Genomic DNA, 23,133 nt, shown 5'->3' on the forward strand with positions numbered 1-23,133 from the left:
GAGGCAACTCAGTTGAACCAGTACAGCATAGGAATAGCCCCGAGTTTGTGCAGATGCTGGAAATTCAGAGTAACACTCTCAGAATGCTGGAGAAACTTAGCAGGTTAGGCATCATCTAAGGAGGGGAAACAAACAGTCAACGTTTCAGGCCAAGACCCTTTGTTCTGGCTTTTTACCCCTTCCTTTGTAGTCCTGAAGAAGAATCTCAGTCCAAAACATGAACTGTTTATTCCCCTCTATTGATGATGCCTCGCCTGCTGAGTTCCTCCAGCATTTTGTGTGTCCAGTATTTTGCCCTTTGGCCCATAATGAGAGAAAAATATGATAAAATATATCGACCATCCTGCCTTTATGTAGGAGGCCTGTGCAAGACTAAGGCAGCCTAGATTTTTCACATAAATTTTATTTTAGATGTTTTTTGTCTTATGCATTAATGTGTCAGTAGAAAAGAGCAAATTTTAGATTTACAAACATTTATTTTACAAAAATAACAGTGAAGGATCGTGGAGGTTCTCGGCCAGTTTGGGGCTGCATTTCTGCAAATCTGATCAGAATTAATGGAATCCTCAATGCTGAGAAGTACGAGCAGATTCTCACCTATCATGCAATACATTAGGGAGGCATCTGGATGGTTCCAACTTCATTCTGCGCAGAACAGTGACTCCAAACACATGGCCAAGGTCATAAAGAATTACCTTCAGCAAAAAGAAGAACAAGGAGTTCAGCACATGCCTCACCAGAGTCCTGACCTCAACATCATCGAGGCTGTCAGGCATCACCTGGAGATTCAGAAGCAACTGAGATGCCAAAGTCTGCAGAAGAACTGTGGCAAGTTCTCCAAAATGGTTGGAGCAGCCTATCAGCTGATTTTCTTATAAAACTGCACAGCTGTACACCTAAGAGAATTGATGCAGTTTTAAAGGTGAGGCGGTGGGCCCATTACCGAGAGCATGGAAGGACATGAAAGTTTGAGTCAAATCAAAGCTGTGGAGTCCAGGTGCCAGAAGCAACTGAACATGCTGTGCGGACAGAGACTTGCAGGCCAAATCGAAGCGGCAAAGTCCGGCATATGCAAGCAGCAGAACCTGTTGTTTGCATGGAGGGTTAAGAGCCAACCCAGATTGAAAAAGAGTGTCAAGGGCCGAGGCAAGGTACAGGCCAGTTCAGATCACTGCTCGAAGAAGCAGAACCTGATGTTTGGGTGGAGGCAGGCCAGACTGAAAAGGTCAAAGTTTCAGAAAGGGCAGGTGTTGGGGCCTGAGGTGAGATACAGACCAATTAAGATCATTGCTCCACAACGTTTACTCAGCTCTGCACTGAACTATGGGACTCTCTTGTGGACTTCAGTTCAGAAACACTATTTGCTTGCGGTTACTGTTTGCATGATATTTTAAATTTTCTGCACATTGGGTGTTAGACTATTTTTTTCATATATATGGGGCTTGTTTTGGGGTCTTTGTTTCATGGCTTCCTGAATCCTCGAGATCCTAAATTGACGAATCTCAAGGTTGTATAATATATATGTTCTTTGATAATAAAATGTACTTCGAACTTTAAAGGCAAAGGGTTGTCAATCTAAATATTTATTTTACTGTTTACTATTCTTCTGGCACGTGGCCAAGTGGTTAAGGCGTCAGTCTAGTGATCTGAAGGTCGCTAATTCGAGCCTCAGCTGAGGCAGCATGTTGTGTCCTTGAGCAAGGCACTTAATCACACACTGCTCTGCGACGACACTGGTGCCAAGCTGTATCGGCCATAGTGCCCTTCCCTTGGACAACATCAGTGGCGTGGAGAGGGGAGACTTGCAGCATAGGCAACTGCTGGTCTTCATTACAACCTTGCCCAGGCCTGCGCCCTGGAAACCTTCCAAGGCGCAAATCCGTGGTCTCAGGAGACTAACGGATGCCTATAAAAACTATTCTTCTGAGTAATTTCTTGATACTTAGAAACTTTTCAAGGTGTTTTTGCTTTCCAGATTTTTTTCATGCGCTTTTGCACAGAACTGTAATAGTCAATAAACTCACAGACTTGGAGCATGTACCAGAATTCAAACCAAACAGATAACCACACCTAGTATATCTTTGCATAGGCAATTGCTTCAAGAGAAGAATAACCTACTTCCAATTTCAAGTTCCAGTTTATTGTCATCTGACTATACAGTACATACATTCAGCCAAATGGACCAACAGTCCTCTGGACCATGCGTACCCATATTACATGTATCACACGCTGCACAAAAAATAAAATATTACCACAAATAAGTTAATAAAATATAATTCAAAATGCATGTAGTACACAGCGCAGGTAAACAATAAACAGATTGTTGTCCTAGTGACGAGACCTCGGTGGCGGCAGGGTATTCATTAGTTTCTCAGCCTGAAGGAATTTAGTTCTGAGCTGTAGGAAACTGGGCTGGAATTCTTTTGATGAGGGGTGAACAGTGGACAACAGCTGCTACACAAGTCAAGTCTTGATCCAATGGCAAGGAAGTTCAGGGTAATTTATGATTAGGCCTTGCTACAGAGACCTGCATCCAGTTCACACCAAACCACATATACCCCTAATCTTTCTGTACAATTCTTTGCTGTTCCCTTGGCCTGCCACCTCTAGCTCAACCCTCCCCCCACCCCAACATTTTCTCTGCCATTCCAGCTGATGATTGTTCACTTGACCAAAATAAATTCACTTTGTGCAATATGCACCCTCCAGGATTGGTCCCTAATCATTCTCTCAACCTGGAAGTGGTACCGCTCAGTGCCTTCTGGGCCTGCCCACGGGCTGTATGTCTTACTTCACAGATACTGATTCACGGTCATTCCTAATTGAAAGTAATTAGCAAATACCAGCTGGCCCTTTGAGCTTCATCTGCCATTAATCAAGATCATGTCTGATACTGTACTTTACATCCACACCATCTCCCTATATCATCCCTTAACAAGTAAAGAGTGGTTATAGAACGATACACCATGCTGAACTGCTATTCTGCCTAGTCCTATTGAGCTGCACCCAGACAATAGACCTCCATTCCCCTCCTGTTTATAACCTATCCAAACTTCTCTTAAATGGTGCAATCAAACCTGCATGCACCACTTCTGCTGGCAGTTCATTCCACACTTCCACCAACATAGTTCCTCCTCAGGTTCCCCTTAAGTATTTTGCCTTTCATCCTTAACCTATGATCTGTAGTTCGAATCTCACCCAAGGTCAGTGGAAAATGCTTGCTTGCATTTACCCTAATAATACACAAAGCACTGGAAGAACTCAGCAGGTTAAGCAGCATCTACAAGAGGAATAAACAGTCAATGTTTCAGGCCAAATCCCTTCATTAACCCTGATGATACCCCACATTATTTTGTATACTGCACATCTCTCTTCGCTCTCCTAATGTATTGAGCAATACCTTGGTATGAGTATTTTTTGGCAAAAAAAAGTTCTTCACTTCCAGTTTTAACAGGATCAGACTTGCATGAGTTAATAGCAGAGAGGCAGACTGCTCAGCCTGACTGATCTCTCCTGCCATTTATGTTCCACCACAAGCATCCTCTCAGCATACCTCAAACCTCAAGTGTGAAAGGTCCTCCATTTGAAACATGAATCTTGTTCTTCAAAACAAGACCTACATTGCTAGCACAAACGACAGGCGCAGAGTTACTTTTTCACTGCATGAAGCACACATACATGAGCTAACTGCAGTTGAACCGTGTAACAGTACGTTCATATAGTTTGAGATTTGCTAAAGTCAGACGTGCAGATAGAGCAAAGAGGTTTTTAAACAGCGTCAGTTGTATGGGCTTGTGTTTTTTAAAAAAGCACAAATATTTTGTCACTGATGGCTAGAAACAAGTAACAAGGCAATTCAGAACTGTTCTCACTGTGGTTTCAAACATTCAGGTTTGGAGTTGTCAGAAACTGCTAGGAGTGAAAATGAAATGATTTTACTATTTCAACCACTGAGGAACGATGAAGAATTTGAAGTTATCAACAATCATCTTGAATGTTATAATGAAAATAAAGATTTGGAGGATGCTGTAGTTAAAAGCATTGCATGAGGGCACTTCATTTTCTGCATGTGTGCCTGCACTGATGTTGTTCATTTACAGTCAATCAAAACAACACAGCAGATAAATTTCTCCATCAATGACTATTAGGAATAATACAGTTTTATAATATTTTGTTAGTATTGGTAATGTTCTGATTTATTCTGTATTTTATTTAAATACATTGTTACTCAGCTAAACAGTAGTTTGTGTTTTTTATACCTTTTTAACTATTTCCATGAAACTTTGGCAACCACTTCATTGAGTCAAAATGTACTGGTCCCAATTTACCCCAATTAACCGGATCTGGATTTGCGTAATTGGTCAGTTTAAGGTTCAGTGTAGTGGCGTTGTATAATTTCTCCTTGACTTATTGTTTTTGAAGTTGCTTTTTACGAAAGCATAATCAATCAAATGGATGTTTTTAATATTTAAAGCTGTAATGGGTAGCAATCAGTTATGTAGCCAAGTATTCTGTCAGAAATTTAAACAGCATCAGTATTTCAATGGAAATTTTCAAAGGGATGATAGTCAAGTAAGTCTAGATTAATAAATTTTGCATTGTCGCTTTTCACACAGATAGGCAGTTGCTACAGGGAACAGCCTTTTATCTTTAAGTCCACAGTAAATTGTTCGCATCTGTACAGCTATGACAGGCCTGTAATGAGCAGTGCTTCACCCTGGTATTAAAGAGCTTAAAGTCACCACCACAGATGTAATTAAGCCTTGCAGGGTCTGTCTGTAATTGCATTGCTAGAAATCATTGACAATTCAAGTGGACATTGATTAAAATTTGACATGATGATCACTGTTTGCCTGAAGTCTTGGTGAAAATTCTCAATAGCTTGGTTTGAAGAGATTGACAGACACATCAAAACCATCAAGTATACTTCTTGTGCACATTATATCTTCTTAATACTTCATGTTTTTATTTACTAATGTGAGCCTTGTGAAGTGTAACTTACATCAGCTGCCAAAAAAATCTTCATTCAAGTTTTAAATGTGAGATTCTGCAGATGTTGGAAATGCAGATCAACACATACATCATGTTGGTGGAACTCAGCAGGTCAGACAGCATCTATGGAAGGGAATAAGCAGTCGATGTTCCAGGAGAGACCTTTCTCCAGCATTTTATATGTGTTAATTCAAGTTTCTTGTTCGGGCATACATACCCAGGGCATAATTGTCATGAAAATGAGCTTTCTGCAGCAGCTGCACAGTACAAGACAAACACAAGTTAACAGACATGAATTAATATAAATTACACAGCAATATAAACCACAGCATTGATGCAGGATGAGAGGATGGGCAAGAGTGGAGGAATGGGAAGTTGTGTTCTCCTATAAAAGATCTATACTAAATGCTCGAGGATCTGCAGGTCAGACAGCACCTATGGAAGGGAATAAACAGTCAATGATTCGTGCAGAGACCCTTCATCAGGACCGGCCCAAAATGTCGACCGTTTATTCCCTTCCACAGATGATTCCTGACCTCCCGAATTTCTCCAGCATTTTGAGTGTGTTGTTCGGGATTTCCAGAATGTGCAGAATCTCTAATACCTATAAAAGATCCTCTTAGACTATAACATATAGGCACAGAATTAATCCATTCAGCCCATCAAGTCTGATCTGCTGTTCCATCATGGCACATTTATTATCCTTCTCAGCCGCATTCTCCTGCCTTCTCCCTGTAACCTTTGACACCTGCAATCAAGAATCTGTCAACATTTGCTTTAAATATATTCAATAACTTGGCCTCCACAGTTGCCTGTGGCAATGAATTCCACAGATTCACCACCCTCTGGCTAAAGAAATCTTCCTCATCTCTGTTCTGAAGGGAGACACTTCTGTCTGGTGCCATGAACTGTTGTCTTGAGCATGTTTATATATTAAGAGAGGCAAACTTGCTTCTCATTGCTGCTATTGGTAAGGAGATACAGGAGCCTTGGGGTCCCAAGCCACCAGGTTTAGGAACATTTATTACCCCTCAACCATCAGGTTCCTAAACTAGCATGAATAACTTCACTCACCTCAACTCTGAACTGATTTGCACATCCTATGGACTCGCTCTCAAGGACTCTACAACTCAAGTTCCTAGTATTATTTATTTATTATTATATTTTTATATTTGCACAGTTTGCCTTTCATACATTGGTTGTTTGTCAGTCTTGTATGTATGTAATTTTCCATTGGTTCTATTGTATTTCTTTGTTCGACCATGAATGCCTGCAAAAAATGAATCTCAGGGTAGTAAGACACACAAAATGCTGGAGGAATTCACCAGGCCAGGCAGCAAAAGAGTACAGTCGAGCAGTAGGACCCTTCTCAGGGTAGTATATGGTGACATACATATTTTGATAAAGAATTTACTTTGAACTGCTGCTCAGGCAGCAAGGCCAGGTCATTTTCACTTTGAAGGTTTCAACAAAGCTTAACAAGTGTTGTATATGAAAGCCAGAGGGCAAGTTCACACTTTTCTCCAGAAAGCAATCACAGATGATTAACAGTGGTAATTTTTATGCCCTCCTAATCTAAGGATAATCAAATTAGATTAACCCACTTTTGATTTGGATGAGTTAATTTTGTATAAATGAAGTACCAAGTAGAGCCTCTTCATAAAGCCTACTGAAGTCCAGATAATCTTTCATAATGCCAGCATTTTATATTTGTATTTTGTGGATCGTTTCCATTCTTATGTGAAATTATTTATCCAAGGTAGACTTCAAATCCTTATCCTTGAACTACCATTCAGCGTTAGGCTAAATGAATTTGGTCATAAAGACGAGAGATTCTACAGATCTGGAAATCACAGGAACGCACACAAAATGTGGAGGAATTCAGCAGGTTAGGCAGCATCTTTGGAGAGGAATCAACAGCCAATGTTTTGGGATGAATCCCTTCATCGGGGCTGGAAAGAGTCAGATGCCAGAATAAGAAATATAGAAAACCTACAGCACAACATAGGCCCTTCGGCCCACAAAGCTGTACCAAACATGTCCTTAGAAATTACCTAGGGTTACACATAACCCTCTTTTTCTAAGCTTCATGTACCTATCCAGGAATCTCTAGAAAGACCCTATCGTATCCGCCGCCGGCCCATTCCACGCACTCACCACTCTCTGCGTAAAAAAAACTTACCCCTGACATCGCCTCTGTACCTACTTCCAAGCACCTTGAAACTGTGCCCTCTCGTGCTAGCCATTTCAGCCCTGGGGAAAAGCCTCTGATTATCCACGATGTCATATGCCCAGCAACAATGAATATAGAAATGAGTCAGGTTTTATAAACAAATAAACATTTATTAAACTCTGCTCAAAATTAGTAAAAAGATAAACAAACGGAAACCTTAACTGGAAGTAAACTGCTATGCGGTCTTTTAACAAACCGCTAAACTCAGTACTAGTTCTTAAAGCGTTAAATGCGAACACAGTCTTAAAGTGGTAAATTGGAACACAGTTCTTAGAATGGTAAATTTGAAAGTCCAAGAGATTTATACAGTCAATTAGGAGAGACTTTCCTGAAATAAAGAATTCCTCGAAGACACGACATTACTGCCGATCCCAGCCAGAACCTGCCTTATCCGCAGGATTCACGACGACAGAAATAGAACAGTTTAAAGGCACTGACCTTTTCCTCTGTAGAATAGACTAGATACTGCACAACCTTTTCTGCTTCTTTTAGCAGAGGTTATCTCATACAGATCACTCTTACTTGACGAATTCAATAATGGTCGATCCTCTCCAAAACTGCCGAACAACTCCTTCAGGTTCCCGTCTTCACTCTCCAATATTACTGAAAAAGTACGTCAACAAATCTGGCAGCTATTGGTGAAACTACCGGCCCAACACTTCTGTACCTTACAATAGAAAGTAAAACTCTGTTTTAAAACTATACTGTGTCGTGAGATTAATACGCAACGTAGCGTAGTATCTGACTGACGATCTAACTGAAAACTAACTGCGTCACCAGGGGTCTACACTTATATACCTGGTGAGAACAGGTCATCACATGACCTCACATCAGCAGGCAAATTACATCATGTGACCTCCGCAAAACCATTACATCATCCTCATAAGACAATCACAAGATATCCATGAGGTATGTAACAATGATCAATGCCTTTCAGCATCTTATACACCTCTATCAGTTAACCTCTCATCCTCCGTCTCCCCAAGGAGAGAAGTCCGAGTTCACTCAGCCTATTCTCATAAGGCGTGCTCCCTAATCCAGGCAACATCCTTGTAAATCTCCTCTGCACCCTTTCTATGGCTTCCACATCCTTCCTGCAGTGAGGCGACCAGAACTGAATGCAGTATTCCAAGTGGGGTGTGATCAGGGTCCAATATAGCTGCAGCATTCCCACAATTGATGCAGGCCAATGCCCCATATGCTTTCTTAAGCACAGAGTCAACCTGCGCAGCAGCTTTGAATGTCCTATAAACTCGGACCCCAAGATCCCTCTGATCCTCCGCACTACCAAGAGTCTTACCATTGATACTATATTCTGTCATCATGTTTGACCTCCCAAAATGAACCACCTGACACTTATCTGGGCTGAACTCCATCTGCCACTTCTCAGCCCAGTTCTGCATCCTATCAATGTCCCACTGTAACCTCTGACAGTCCTCCACACTATCCACAACACCCCCAACATTTGTGTCATCAGCAAATTTACTAACCCATCCCTCCACTTCCTCATCCAGGTTAGTTATAAACATCACAAAGAGTAGAGGTCCCAGAACAGATCCCTGAGGCACACCACTGGTCACCGACTTCCATGCAGAATATGAACTGTCTATGACCACTCTTTGGCTTCTGTGGGCAAGTCAGTTCTGGATCCACAAAGCAATGTCCCCTTGGATCCCTTGCCTCCTTACTTTCTCAATAAGCCTGGCATGGGCTACCTTATCAAATGTCTTGCTGAAATACATATGCACTACACCTGCTCTACCTTCATCAATGTGCTTAGTCATCCTCAAAAAATTCAATCAGGATCATAAGGCACAATCTGCCTTTGACAAAGCCATGCTGACTATTCCTAATCATATTATGCCTCTCCAGATGTTCATCAATCCTGCCTCTCAGGATCTTCTCCATCAACTTACCAACCGTTGAGGTAAGACTCACTGGTCTGTAATTTCCTGGGCTATCTCTACTCCCTTTCTTGAATAAGGGAACAACATTTGCAACCCTCCAATCCTCTGGAACCTCACTTGTCCTCACTAATGATGCAAAGATCATTGCCAGAGGCTCAGCAATCTCCTCCCTCGCCTCCCACAGTAGCCTGGGGTACATCTTTGAATTTTTTGCTGTTGGACTCCAGCCATATTCCACCGAGATACAACACTGGGCATCATGGGAGGTTGTTCCTGCCTGTGACCATTGAACTTTGCAGCTCCTCTTGCGGAGGGTCAGACACCCTGAGCCAATAGGCTGGTCCTGGACTTATTTCCATCTGGCATAGTTTGCATATTGTTGTTTGATTGTTTGTGGTTTTTGTATTGCTACATTTATGCTCTATTCTTGGTTGGTGCAGCTTTAACGAAACCCAATTTCCCTCGGGATCAATAAAGTATGTCTGTCTATCTCTCTCATCTGGTCCTGGTGACTTATCCGACTTGATGCTTTCCAAAAGCTCCAGCACATCCTCTTTCTTAATATCTTAATGCTCAAGATTTTCAGCCCATTTTAAGTCATCCCTATAATCGCCAAGATCCTTTTCTGCAGTGAATACTGAAGCAAAGTATTCATTAAGTATCTCTGCTAACTCCTCCAGTTCCATGCACTTTTTTCCACTGTCACACTTGATTGGTCCTATTCCCTCACGTCTTATCCTCTTGCTCTTCACATACTTGTAGAATGCCTTGGGTTTTCCTTAATCCTGTCCACCAAGGCCTTCGCATGGCCCCTTCTGGCTCTCCTAATTTCATTCTTAAGCTCCATCCTGCTAGCCTTATAACCTTCTAGATCTCTTATCATTACCTAGTTTTTTGAACCTTTCGTAAGCTTTGCTTTTCTTCTTCACTAGATTTACAACAGCTTTTGTACACCACTGTTCCTATACCCTACCATCCTTTCCGTCTCATTGGAACGTACCTATGCAGAACTCCACGCAAATATCCCCTGAACATTTGCCACATTTCTTTCGTACGTTTTCCTGAGAACATCTGTTCCCAATTTATGCTTCCAAGTTCCTGCTTGATAGCCTCATATTCCCCCTTACTCCAATTAAACGCTTTCCCAACTTGTCTGTTCCTATCCCTCTCCAATGCTCTGGTAAAGGAGATAGAATTGTGATCACTACCTCCAAAAAGTTGGGGCTGAGGGGAAGAAATACAAGCTAGCAGATGACAGATGAAGCCAGGTGAGGGAGAAGGTGGGTGGGTGGAAGAAGAATGGAGTGAGAAGCTGGTAGGTGATGGGTGGAAGAGATAAAGGACTGAAGAAGATGATTTCAGATGAAGAAGTTGGCAAAAATCCCCCAAACAAGAATTGGAAGATTCTTAGCTGGCTACAAAAAGTGTTTACAAGCTGTGATACTTGCCAAAGGGTGTGTTACTAAGTACTGCCATGCAGGGTGCCCAAACTTTTGCTTCGGGCTCTTTTCCTTTTTTGTTATTTTGAAACTGTAAAAGATGGAAATAAAAAAGTTTTCTTGCTTAAAATATTAAAGAAATGTGTCATCTTTAACGTTATGCCTTTTGGAAATCAGTTCATCTTTTACTCGCTTAGCTATTCACAGTAACAGAAATTTTGACTGGGGTGCCAAAATTTTTGCATGCCACTGCAGGTTTTAGGAACATTAATGATGGGGCGAGTAAAATTCTCCCCTTTGGTTCAAGAGCCCTGATGGTTGAGGGGTAATAACTGTTCTTGAACCTGGTGATGTGAGACCTGAGGCTCCTGCACCTTTCTGATGACAGCACTGTGAACAGAGTGTGATCTGGGTGGTAGCAGTCCCTGACGATGGATGCTGCTTTCCTGTGACAACCCTTCATGTCGATGTGCTCATTGGTGGGGAGGGCTTTACTGGTGATGGACTGGGCTATATCCGCTACTTTTTGTAGGATCTCATGGTAGTGTATAGTGACATATACGTACTTCGATAATTTTTTTTGACTATGAAAGCGCTTCTTCATTTACCTTGCAGTAGTTATGATTTGAGGTGTTAGTGTGAAGTTCTCTGTGAATCAAATGGAAGGAGTGATGCAAAGTATCTTTGCATCTTCTAGTTCCCTTTCTACAAGTTCTGTGTTCTTGGCTCCAGACATACACAGAGCAGGTAATGATTTGGAAGGTCTGTCCAAGTACTTTAAGAAAGAAATTCCATGGCAGGTTTTGTAGACAAATCTCTGACAGACTTGAAGAAAATATGAGGCCACAGTTCTGTCTCTTTTCAGATACGGTATATACAGTGGCATGCAAAAGTTTGGGCACCCCTGGTCAAAATGTCTGTTACTGTGAATAGCTAAGTGAGTAAAAGATAACCTGATTTCTAAAAGGCATAAAGTTAAAGATGACACATTTCTTTAATATTTTAAGCAAGATTGCTTTTTTATTTCCATCTTTTACAGTTTCAAAATAACAAAAAAGGAACAGAGCCCGAAGCAAAAGTTTGGGCACCCTGCATGATCAGTACTTAGTAACACCCCCTTTGGCAAGTATCACAGCTTGTAAACGCTTTCTGTAGCCAGCTGAGAGTCCTTCAATTCTTGTTTGGGGGATTTTCGCCCATTCTTCCTTGCAAAAGGCTTCTAGTTCTGTGAGATTCTTTGACCGTCGTGCATGCTCTGCTCTTTTGAGATCTATCCACAGATTTTCGATTATGTTTAGGTCAGGGGACCGTGAGGGCCATGGCAAAACCTTCAGCTTGCACCTCTTGAGGTAGTCCATTGTGGATTTTGAGGAGTGTTTAGGATCATTATCCTGTTGTAGGAGCCATCCTCTTTTCATCTTCAGCTTTTTTACAGACGGTATGATGTTTTCTTCTAGAATTTGCTGGTACTTAATTGAATTCATTCTTCCCTCTACCAGTGAAATGTTCCCCGTGCTACTGGCTGCAACACAAGCCCAAAGCATGATCGATCCACCCCCATGCTTCACAGTTGGAGAGGTGTTTTTTTCATGAAATTCTGCACCCTTTTTTCTCCAAACATACCTATGCTCAAAATGTTCTATTTTAACTTCATCAGTCCACAGGACTTGTTTCCAAAATGCATCAGGCTTGTGTAGATGTTCCTTTGCAGACTTCTGACACTGAATTTTGTGGTGAGGACACAGGAAAGGTTTTCTTCTGATGACTCTTCCATGAAGGTCACATTTGTGCAGGTGTCACTGCACAGTAGAACAGTGCACCCCAACTCCAGAGTCTGCTAAATCTTCCTGAAGGTCTCTTGCAGTCAAATGGGGGTTTTTATTTGCCTTTCCAGCAATCCTCTTGGAAAGTTTTCTTGGTCCTCCAGACCTCAACTTAACCTCCACCATTCCTGTTAACTGCCATTTCTTAATTACATTACGAACTGGGGAAACAGTTACCTGAAAACGCTTTGCTCTCTTCTTATAGCCTTCTCCTGCTTTGTGGGCATCATTTATTTTAATTTTCAGAGTGCTAGGCAGCTGCTTAGTGGAGCCCATGGCTGCTGATTGTTGGGACAAGGTTTGAGGAGTCAGGGTATTTATAAAGCTTTGAAATTTGCACCACCTGGCCTTTCCTAACGATGACTGTGAACAAGCCATAGCTCTAACAAACTAATTAAGGTCTGAGACCTTGGTAAAAGTTATCTGAGAGCTCAAATCTCTTGGTGTACCCAAACTTTTGCATGGTGCTTCTTTCCTCTTTTTCACTCTAAAATTGTACGAAACAAAAATAATACAGTAATCTTGCTTAAAACGTTGAAAAGAATGTTTCATCTTTAACTTTATGACTTTTGGAGATCAGTTCACCTTCTACTCACTTAACTATTCACAGTAACAGAAATTTTGACCAGGGGTGCCCGAACTTTTGCATGCCACTGTACATACTTTGGTCATATCTTTCAACTACAATGTTGTGGAAAAAATATAATGGAGCAATATAATTTGGGCTATTACCCAAAAAAAGAGTAGAATCAGGTCTGGCATGTTGTTAAATTTGATGTTTTGTGGCAGCAGTGCAATGCATAAAATATACATTACAATAAGAAATAATATATTAAAATTGAATAAGTAGTGCAAAAAAGATCAAAAGTAGTGTTCATGAGTTGGTTCATTGTCTGTTCAGAAATCTGATGGTGCTTTTCAACATTTCAATCTTTTATGTTGGTGTATTCCAAATTTTCTTTCTGGGTACTGTAGATTGATGCAGTCCATTGCATTAGGTTTTTTTTGAATGAAATTTGAAAATTAGCGACTTGATGGTTTAAAGGTAGCTATATACTGAAAATGATTTGGACATCTTCCATAGAATAAATAAATAAATAACTTTGTAAGCTATCATATATAAGATTAGCAAAGAAAAATATTATTTTCACTCTGCGTGTTATGATATGGTGTACGTTGCTTGAAAGGGTGGTATAAAAAGATCAAATTCTAGCTTTCAATGATATTTGGTATTATGGAGGTAGTATGATTCTATGAGTTCACTAATTTATTGCCTAATGGGGGATTTACAACTTGCACTCTATGTTGTTGCTGGTAGTATAATTAGTTAACCAAGTAACTAGAAACAGAACAGCTACTTTGATTTACTTGTCAAGTTAATGTGTAGAGTTTTAATTTTATCATTGGGTAATAATATCCACTTAATGGCTTGAATAATAGTATCAGTGGCTGACCGTGGATTTTGCGTCCTAGCTCTCTGTGTTGTTGGTGCATCGCGATCTATGGCTGATGAAACTAATGCAAGATTGGCAGTCTGTATTGCAAAGGTCACTTCTATAAGTGGTCTTAGCTCTGCTAGAGATGTAGCATTCCTTTCAATGGGCCCGTGTGTCTTGTGCTTTCAGGGATTTTTCTCCACCTGGGTTTGGAGTGCTTCTCCACCTGCTGCGGTCAGCTACATAAGAAAATGCAAGGTTCCTTAATTGGTGGTTATGTAAAAACAAAAAGATCTCATTTTAAATCTCACACCTTACAAATCTTATGTTGCTGAATATACCTTTGTGAGAGCTCCAGATGACTAAACAAACATATTGTTTACTGTTGGATTCTGTGTAGTGTTAGACACTACACTAGACATTTTTCCCAAATGAAATCAGCTCTTTCGATCCAGTATTGCAATTAAACTAATGAATGTTTGTATTTATACAAAAACTGTCCATGAAGAAATATGAAGTAGCTTGATTTTTCTGCGCATACACGAGGAAATCTACAGATGCTGGAATTTCAAGCAACACACACAGAAGTTGCTGGTGAACGCAGCAGGCCAGGCAGCATCTCTAGGAAGAGGTACAGTTGACGTTTCGGGCCGAGACCCTTCGTCAGGACTAATTGAAGATTTTTCTGACCTATTTGGCCTGAAAAATGGTCAGATCTTTCTATAATATTGTGTTCTAAGCTTAGCAAATCTAATTTTGCATGTCTGCTACCTGGTAGAAGACTGCTAACTATCCTGGTTTGCTATATATATAAGTAGTGGATACAACCCAGTCCATCATGGGTAAAGCCCTCCTCACCTTTAAGTACGTCTGTAAGAAGCATCCATCATCAAGGGCCCCCACCTTCCAGGCCATGCTGTCTCCCTACTGCTGCCATTTAGTTGGAGACACAGGAGCTTGAGGACCTGTACGACAAGGTTCAGGACCAGTTAGTACCCCTCAGCCATCAGGCTCTTGAACCAGAGGGGATAAAATGAAAGATTTGAAGATAAAATTATTTTCAAAATGGAGAGAAAATACATTTAAAAAAATTGAGGTGCAAAGGGACTTTTCAAGAGGACTCAAATATATAAATCAAAGATGTAATGTTGAGACTTTATAAAGCATTGATGAGGCCTCATCTGGAATATTGGGAGCATGTTTGGGCCCCTTATCTTAGAAAGGCATGTGCTGAAACGGGAGAGGGTTCAAAGAAGGTTCACAAAAATCATTCCAGTATTGAACAGCTTGTCATGTATAGAGTGTGTGATGGCTCTCATGAATAAGAGGTGACCTCATTGAAGTCTCTCGAATGGTTAAAGGCCTTGATAGGGTGAATGTGGAGAAAATGTTTCCTATGGTGGGAGAGGCTAAGACCAGAGGGCACAGCCTTAAAATAGAGGGCATCCTTTTAGAACAGGGATGAGGACTTACTTTAGCCAGAGAGTGGTGAATCTGTGGAATTCATTGTCACAGGCTGCTGTGGAGGGCAAGCCATTGGGTATATTTAAGGCAGAAGTTGATGGATACTTGATTTGTCAGGGCATGAAGGGATACAGGGAGAAAGCAGGAGATTAAATCTGAGAGGAAAATTGGATTAGCTGTAATGAAATAGCAGAGCTGAACTCAATGGGCCAAATGGCCTAATTCCTTTCCTATATCTTATAGTCTTATAACATCACTCTGCCCATCACTGAACTGTCCCCAAAACCTCTGAACTCACTTTCAAGGAATCCTCATCTCATGTTCTCAATATTTATTTATTTATTTATTTATTTATTATTTTGCTTTTTTTCTTTTTGTATTTGCAGTTATCTTTTGCACATGGGACATTTATCCATCTTATGTGTGCTTTTTCATTGATTATTTTGTGTTTCTTTGTATTTACTGTGAATGCCTGCAAGAAAATGAATCTCAGGGTTGTATATGGTGACATATATGTACTTTGATAATAAATTTACTTTGAGCTTTGAGATTTAAAATGTATAAAGTCCCAAAGTTATCGGTTCTCACTCTATAACTTTGGAATTTTATTTTGTAGAATATGTTCTCATATGGTTCCTATTCACACTGTTCTCATTTCAGTGAGTGTATTCCTGTGCCGATTCTTGTAAATTAGATTATTTCCTTCAGACCCTCAAAGTTCTGTGCCTGTATTTTGTTTAAAGAGGGTAATTGAATTTTAATGGTTGAGATATGGTCTATGAACAGAATGTCTAAATATTTAATGTATGTCCTGTTTACTTGGTCGATTTCATTTGAGGGAGATTTGGTTAAAGATTCAAGGTTGTTTAATGTAATTTCCTGTTCACAATTGTAAAGGAGTACAAAATTAATTGTTACTCGGGATCTGATGCTACTTAAAAAAACTCAATAAAATAAAGAACACAATAATAATAAAAGACACAATAATATAAATACAGACGATAGCTTATATACATTGATTGCATGTCCATAAAGTGACGCTAGGCACAAGAGTGTCTGTACATAAGGTGACTCTGACAGGAAATGATAAAGGAGTGGTGGTTTGGGGTGTGGAGGGGTGGGTTAGTGGGTAGAGGTGTTGAACAGCCTTACTGCTTGGTGAAAGTAATTGTTTTTTTGAGTTTTTTGGAAGTGATGTACAAATTGGAAGACAAGTTCTGCTTCAAAATTGAATAGACATTTCTGAAAAAGTTTTTTTGTATTATTATGCTTGCAATTGCTTTGTAGTATTATGGATTCTAATAACATCAGACTATTTGTTTCTGCTCAGTCTGTCCTGAGAATACCCTGCAAATGTCTTGTGTTTGATGTTGTAGAAATTACCTTATTTTTGACACCTCTTTGTGTAGGTATGTTTTATTTTCCTGGAATTCCATTCATAGCTTTCTTTGTGGGGAAAAAAAGTTGTTTTCCTGGGAATTAACTTGGCAGAGCTAATAGCTTGCTCCCCATTTCATACTGCCCTGGCATGCATATCACATAAACGGTTGGGACGCAACATTCGTGGTCAACCCCAACCAGTGGAGGGCCTCAAACTCAGTCGAACCACCTCCAATTTGTTCACCCCAAGAGTAAGCCATCAATTTGAAACCTAGCCATAACTTGCATTCCATTTTATCTGGATGTTGGCCAAATATTGCAGATTTGCTTCCAGTAATAATATTTGAATGTGTTCAGATCAAAGGCAGTTGAAATTGAGAACACAAAGGATTTATCTATCATTGGCAGAGAATGTATCCTTTCCTCATTCAAAAGGAAATGCAGTGCTTGTACCTTGACACAGTTATGGCTGTTCATTGATTCAAAGAATCATTCAGCCACTTTGTCAAGAAATTGGTTCTGTCCCTCCTGGATAGTGTTAACATTTCACTCGGAGCACTTAAAACACTTGCTGAATAGTTCTTTTCTTCTCATGACTACGATAGCTCTCCTGAGATGAGTGTTGCCCTTTTATTCCCATTTTATTCCCAGGTTCTCATCTTTTCCACGCCATGGTTGGGTATTGTCATCAGTACTGTACTGAAGTGGAAAATTGTTTAAATATATATTGTTGATTTTTGGGAGTGTGTAATGTACTGTATGTTCTACTTGTAATTCATCCTTTCTACTGTGGTTAAATTCATAAACTTTTTTCTCTCCTTCTTTTCTTCTCGTCATCTCATCCCTTTGGTTACTTGGGGTGATTGTCCTGAAAAACCCTTGATGAACTGTAGAGACCTTTGGTATGCGCGTTATTTCATAAGAAGCCCAAAGTCACAGAAGGTCAATTTTTGAATATTTTGGGAAAGGGAAAAAATTCAAATTGTTTTGTTTCAATTTCCACTGGTAATGCCTGAACAATTATTGATGAATTGTTAAATCAGTTTATGATTGAAGGTGAATACTAATAAAGCTGATCACCTAAATAACAATGGTAATTATTCAATTCAAATTTAATTGTCATTCAACCATACATGAATACCCATGAACACAGGCAAACAAGACTGCGTTATTCCAGGGCCAAAATGCAAAGCACAGTATCATCAGTCACACAAAGCACACATTGCACATACAAGATAGTAAGCACAGATAAGATAACAATAAAATACAGCCATACAAAAAAAGTAGTCCAGACCCTGAGTCTGTGAATGCAGCAGAAATCTGCAGTCGACCACAATACAACTTGTCTTCTACCAAGCGAACACCGGGGGCAGCACTGACTCCAGCCTGGATGCCACACCCACCACACCACCCCCGTGGAGTGCGCCAGCTCCGCCATCTCTCCTGGTGGCTTTATATCATTGATTCAATTTAAATAATTGTTCAGAAATTGAACAATTGTGTCCTGACGAAGGGTCTCGACCCAAAACATCGACTGTACGTCTTCCTAGAGATGCTGCCTGGCCTGCTGCATTCACCAGCAACTTTGATGTGTGTTGTCAGAAATTGAATAATGTTTTATATGACACTTATAAATTGTGGAACAAGATTCAATGCATTTGAATAAATAACTATTGATATAATACAGAAACATTTCATCTATGTGCATTCTAGTGAATGTCCATTGTTCTCATGACAACACTTTTTGATATGCACGTCAAAAAAAAAAGGTATTTAGATTAAAAAGCCTACTTCCTAATGGCGATTTAGTTCTCTGGTGTCAAAGTTGCTACAATTAGAAAGTCAGATCAGCCTCTTAGTATTTAAAAGAACTTCTAAAAAAATTCAATCTTCTGTGACTATGAGCAGCTTTGGTTTGCGTTATTTTACTGCTTTTGTGTGTCTTTGCCTGTGGCCCTTTTGCATTTCCAATCCATTGCTTTGTAGCTACATAACATTAAAACTGCTTGCTTAGTTGTTGCTTGGGATTTCTTTTTACTTTTTCTTTTGAAATTGTTTGTTGCAAACTAGTAGCAATAGCTGATTGATAAAAGATAAAAGTCCTCCACTGAGAAGCTTTTAAGTTTGTGCAATGGAAATGTTGAAAAAATAATTTTGTATCCTGTGTGCAAGTAGTTTTATGTATTTGGCAATCCTCAAGTGGTTTGATTATAAATTTTTTAGAGAAATTAATACTACTTGTACACCTGATAATTCAACTATTTTTTATCTTCATGAGCCATGCTTCTGACAGTTCCATTGCTGGTGTTTCTAATCATTGCACCTCTCTTTGTTTCATAGTGAAAGAGTTCTTAGCAAAAGCCAAAGAAGACTTCTTAAGAAAATGGGAAAGTCCACCACAGGTATGTATTGATGATTTTATTTTGTGCTTTGCTCGTGTAGACCGATAACATCATGTGAGACCGCCTGAGGGCATCGTGTGTATGAAAGAGCAGCCGTGTTATGCATTATCACTCCAGTCGAGATGTGGGATCAAATCCCTTTCAAAAAATTGAAAGTAACTATTAGACACACATGCCAAAGTCTTGGCAATGGTTCCAATAGTTCATAAATGCACACCTAATAACAAAGATTTGCTGAACAGATGAAAACCAAAAGTATAGTAAATGGAAAATATGATATTGCTGCAGGAAGGTGCAGCCCCAGTGAGATATAGTGCATTGGTGCAGAACAGTAGCATAGTGGTTAGCTCAATGCTGTTAGAACAGCAGTGACCCAAGTTCAATACCATTGTGTCTAGGAGACATTTGTACATCGTCCCTGTGATTGCATGGGTTTCTTCCGAGTTTCCACCCACTTTCCAAAGACCTGTGCATTAGTAGGTGAATTGGTCACATGGGTGTTATTGGAAAGAGTGGGCTCATTTGCCAGTATGGCCTGTTACCATGCTGTATCTCTAAATATAATGCATTTAGGGAGAAGATAGGACCACTTGAGGGCCAAGAAGAGAGTTTACACCTGTAGCAAGAGAATATTGGAAAAGTACTAAACAAGTGCTTCACCTCGGTGATCACTGAGGAGAAGGACAGGGAGGATAGTCAGATCAGAGTCAGATTTATTAGCATCGACTTGTGTGATGTGTAATTTAAATTCACAGTAGTATTGTGGCAAGCTTAACACTTTACAGCGCCAGGGATCGGGATTCAATTCCTGCCGCTCTCTTTAAGGAGTTTGTACATTCTCCCCGTGACCTCATGGATTTCTTCTGTGTGTTCCAGTTTCCTCTCACATTTCAAAGACATACTTGTTAAGGTTGGTAAGTTGTGGGCACGCTATGATGGCAGTTGTGAACTGCTCCCAGCACATCTGTGTTGGATATTGACGCAAGTGACGCTTTTCGCTGTAGGTTTTGTTGTTTCAATGTACATGTGACAAATAAAGCTAATCTTTAAATGTATTGTTTTGTGGCAGCAGTACAGTGAAAAGATATTAATATTGCTATAAATTGCAAGGTAGTGGGAAAAAAGAATATCAGGCGGGGGGGGTATACAGGTACTCTTGGGCACTTTGATATCAAGAAGGTGGTGCTGTTTGGTTTATTGAAGAACATTAAATTTGCTAAGTCCCCAGGGCCTAGGTTCGCCCCCAGATTATATAAGACCATAAGATATAAGAGCAGAATTAGGCCATTTGGCCTGTCAAGTCTGATCTGCCATTTCATCATGGCTGATTTATTTTCCCTCCCAGCACCAATCTCCTGCCTTTTCCCCATATCCCTTCATGCCCTGACTAATCAAATATCTATCAACCTCTGCCCTAAATATACGCAATGACTTGGCCGCCACAGCCGACTGTGGCATCAAATTTCACAGATTCACCATACTCTGATTAAAGAAATACTTCCTCATCTCCGTTCTAGAAAAATGTCCCTCTGATTTGAAGCTGTGTGCTCTGGTCTTATAGACTCCTCCACCATAGGAAACTGGAGAGAAGGGATTGCTGGGGCCATGAGAGAAGTCCTAGAGGACTGGAGAATAGCCAAGATTATTCCTATGTTTAAGAGTGGCAGTTGAGACAAGCCAGGAAATAATAGGCCAGTGAGCCTTGCATCAGTGGTAGGGAAACTTGGAGAAGATTCTCAAGGGTCGGATCTACTTGCATCTGGAAAAGCAAATTTACATTAGGGATAGTCTACATGGCTTTATGTGAGGGAAGTCATGCTAACAAACTTCAGTTTTTTTTTGAAGAGGTAATGAAGGTGATCACAGAACATAGAACATTAAAGCATAATACAGGCCTTCAGCCCACAATGTTATGCCAAACTTTTAACGTACTTTAAGATTAATCTGACCCTTGCCACCCATATAGGTCTCTATTTTTCTTTAATCCATGTGTCTATTTAAGAGTCTCTTATGTGTTTCTAAAGTATCTGCCTCTACCACCACCCCTGGCAGGGTGTTCCACACACCCACCACTCTGTTTAAAAAAAACACCTGCCTCTGATACCACTCACAATTTTCTTCCTAACACCTTAATGTTATAAGACCATTAGACAAAGGAGCAGAAGTCGGCCATTCGGCCCATCGAGCCTGCTCCGCCATTTTATCATGAGCTGATCCATTCTCCCATTTAGTCCCACTCCCGCCTTCTCACCATAACCTTTGATGCCCTGGCTACTCAGATACCTATCAATCTCTGCCTTAAATACACCCAATGACTTGGCCTCCACTGCTGCCCGTGGCAACAAATTCCATAGATTCACCACCCTCTGGCTAAAAAAATTTCTTTGCATCTCTGTTCTGAATGGGCGCCCTTCAATCCTTAAGTCATGCCCTCTCGTACTAGACTCCCCCATCATGGGAAACAACTTTGCCACATCCACTCTGTCCATACCTTTCAACATTCGAAATGTTTCTACGAGGTCCCCCCTCATTCTTCTAAACTCCAAGGAATACAGTCCAAGAGCAGACAAATGTTCCTCGTATGTTAACCTTCTCATTCCCAGAATCATTCTAGTGAATCTTCCCTGTACCCTCTCCAACGTCAGCACATCCTTTCTTAAATAAGGAGACCAAAACTGCCCACAGTACTCCAAGTGAGGTCTCGCCAGTGCCTTATAGAGCCTCAACATCACATCCCTGTTCCTATACTCTATTCCTCTAGAAATGAATGCCCCCTTTTATTAGTCATTTCCAACTTGGGAGAAAGTCTGTAACTGTCCACTCGATCCATACTTCTTGTACATCTCTATCAGGTCAATGAGTATAGAGCAATGGATGTTCTAAACGTGGGCTCCAGTAAAGCTTTCAATAAGGTCCATCATGGCGGGTTGATCCAGAGACTTGGTAGATTGGACTTACAATTGGATTGGCTATAGATGATGGAGGGGTGTTAGTGTTTCTGGACATCTGTGACCCAGTGGTATTTTGCAAAGATCAGTACTGGAATTGCTCTTGTTTGTGACCGTTTGTAAATGTTTTGCCCAAAAACATAATTGAGTTGATTAGTAAGTGTGCAGATGACAAAAATTGGCAGAGTTGTCGATAGTGAGGAAAATTGTCAAAGGAAATGATCAAAATAAATTTATTATTAGAGTATGTATAAGTCACTTGATACAACCATGATATTGTTTTCTTGTGGGCATACACAATAAATCCAAGAAATACAATAGTCCCAATGAAAGACTGCACCTATCTGGACAGGCAAACAACCGATGTTCAAAGGACAACAAACTGCAAATATGAAAAAGAGAGAGAAGAAAAAATAAATAAGCAATAAATATTGAGAACTTGAGCTGAAGAGGTCTTTAAAGTGAGACCACAGGATGTGGAAACAGTTCAGTGAAAGGGTTAGTGAAGTTATCCCTCTGGTTCAAGAGCCTTATGGTTGAGGGGTAACATCTGTTCATGAACCTAGTGGTGTGGGTTCTGAGGCTCCTGAACTTCCTTCCCAATGGCAGCTGCGAGGAGAGAACATGGCCTTGATGATGGATGCTGCTTTACTGTGACAGAAGGATTCATCAGGCTCGGGACCAACTGGAAATGTGGGCAGAGAAACAGATGGACAAGTATTGGGAGGTCAAATGCAAGGAGAGTATACAGTAGATAACAGGATCCTTGAAAGCATGATTGTACCTTGCTACCAAGCTTATTGGGCTTTGCCCATAGCTCACTGAAAGTAGACTGAAAAGACTAGGACATACACAGTATTGAAAAACATAGGCTTTGGTAGGTGGTAGCACAGGCAGACATAAATAGGGTGGTAAAGAAGGCAGGCTGCACAGGGGCATTGAATATATTTTTTAAAATGTCCATTTTTCTTGTGAGCAACATCAGTTTCCTCCCACACACCTAAGATGCATCAGTTAGGTTATTTGGCCATTGTAATTTGTCCTGTGATTAGGCTGGGGTTAATTAGTTTGGTTGCTGGACAGCATGGCTCGCTGGGCTGAAGGGACTG

The 23,133-nt window shown here is 40.4% G+C and overlaps 1 protein-coding gene across 2 annotated transcripts in view; it reads left to right on the forward strand.

Moving 5' to 3' along the window:
* Window positions 1–23,133, forward strand: part of prkacba (protein kinase, cAMP-dependent, catalytic, beta a) — a 228,937-nt gene that overhangs the window by 144,842 nt on the left and 60,962 nt on the right. For both annotated transcript variants that reach the window (XM_063064778.1, XM_063064776.1), the window contains exon 2: window positions 19,015–19,076. In XM_063064778.1, coding sequence (XP_062920848.1) covers window positions 19,015–19,076 — 62 coding nt within the window. The remainder of the gene's footprint in view (window positions 1–19,014; window positions 19,077–23,133) is intronic.

The sequence above is a fragment of the Mobula hypostoma genome, chromosome 12, assembly GCF_963921235.1.
Source record: "Mobula hypostoma chromosome 12, sMobHyp1.1, whole genome shotgun sequence".
Taxonomy (NCBI): domain Eukaryota; kingdom Metazoa; phylum Chordata; class Chondrichthyes; order Myliobatiformes; family Myliobatidae; genus Mobula; species Mobula hypostoma.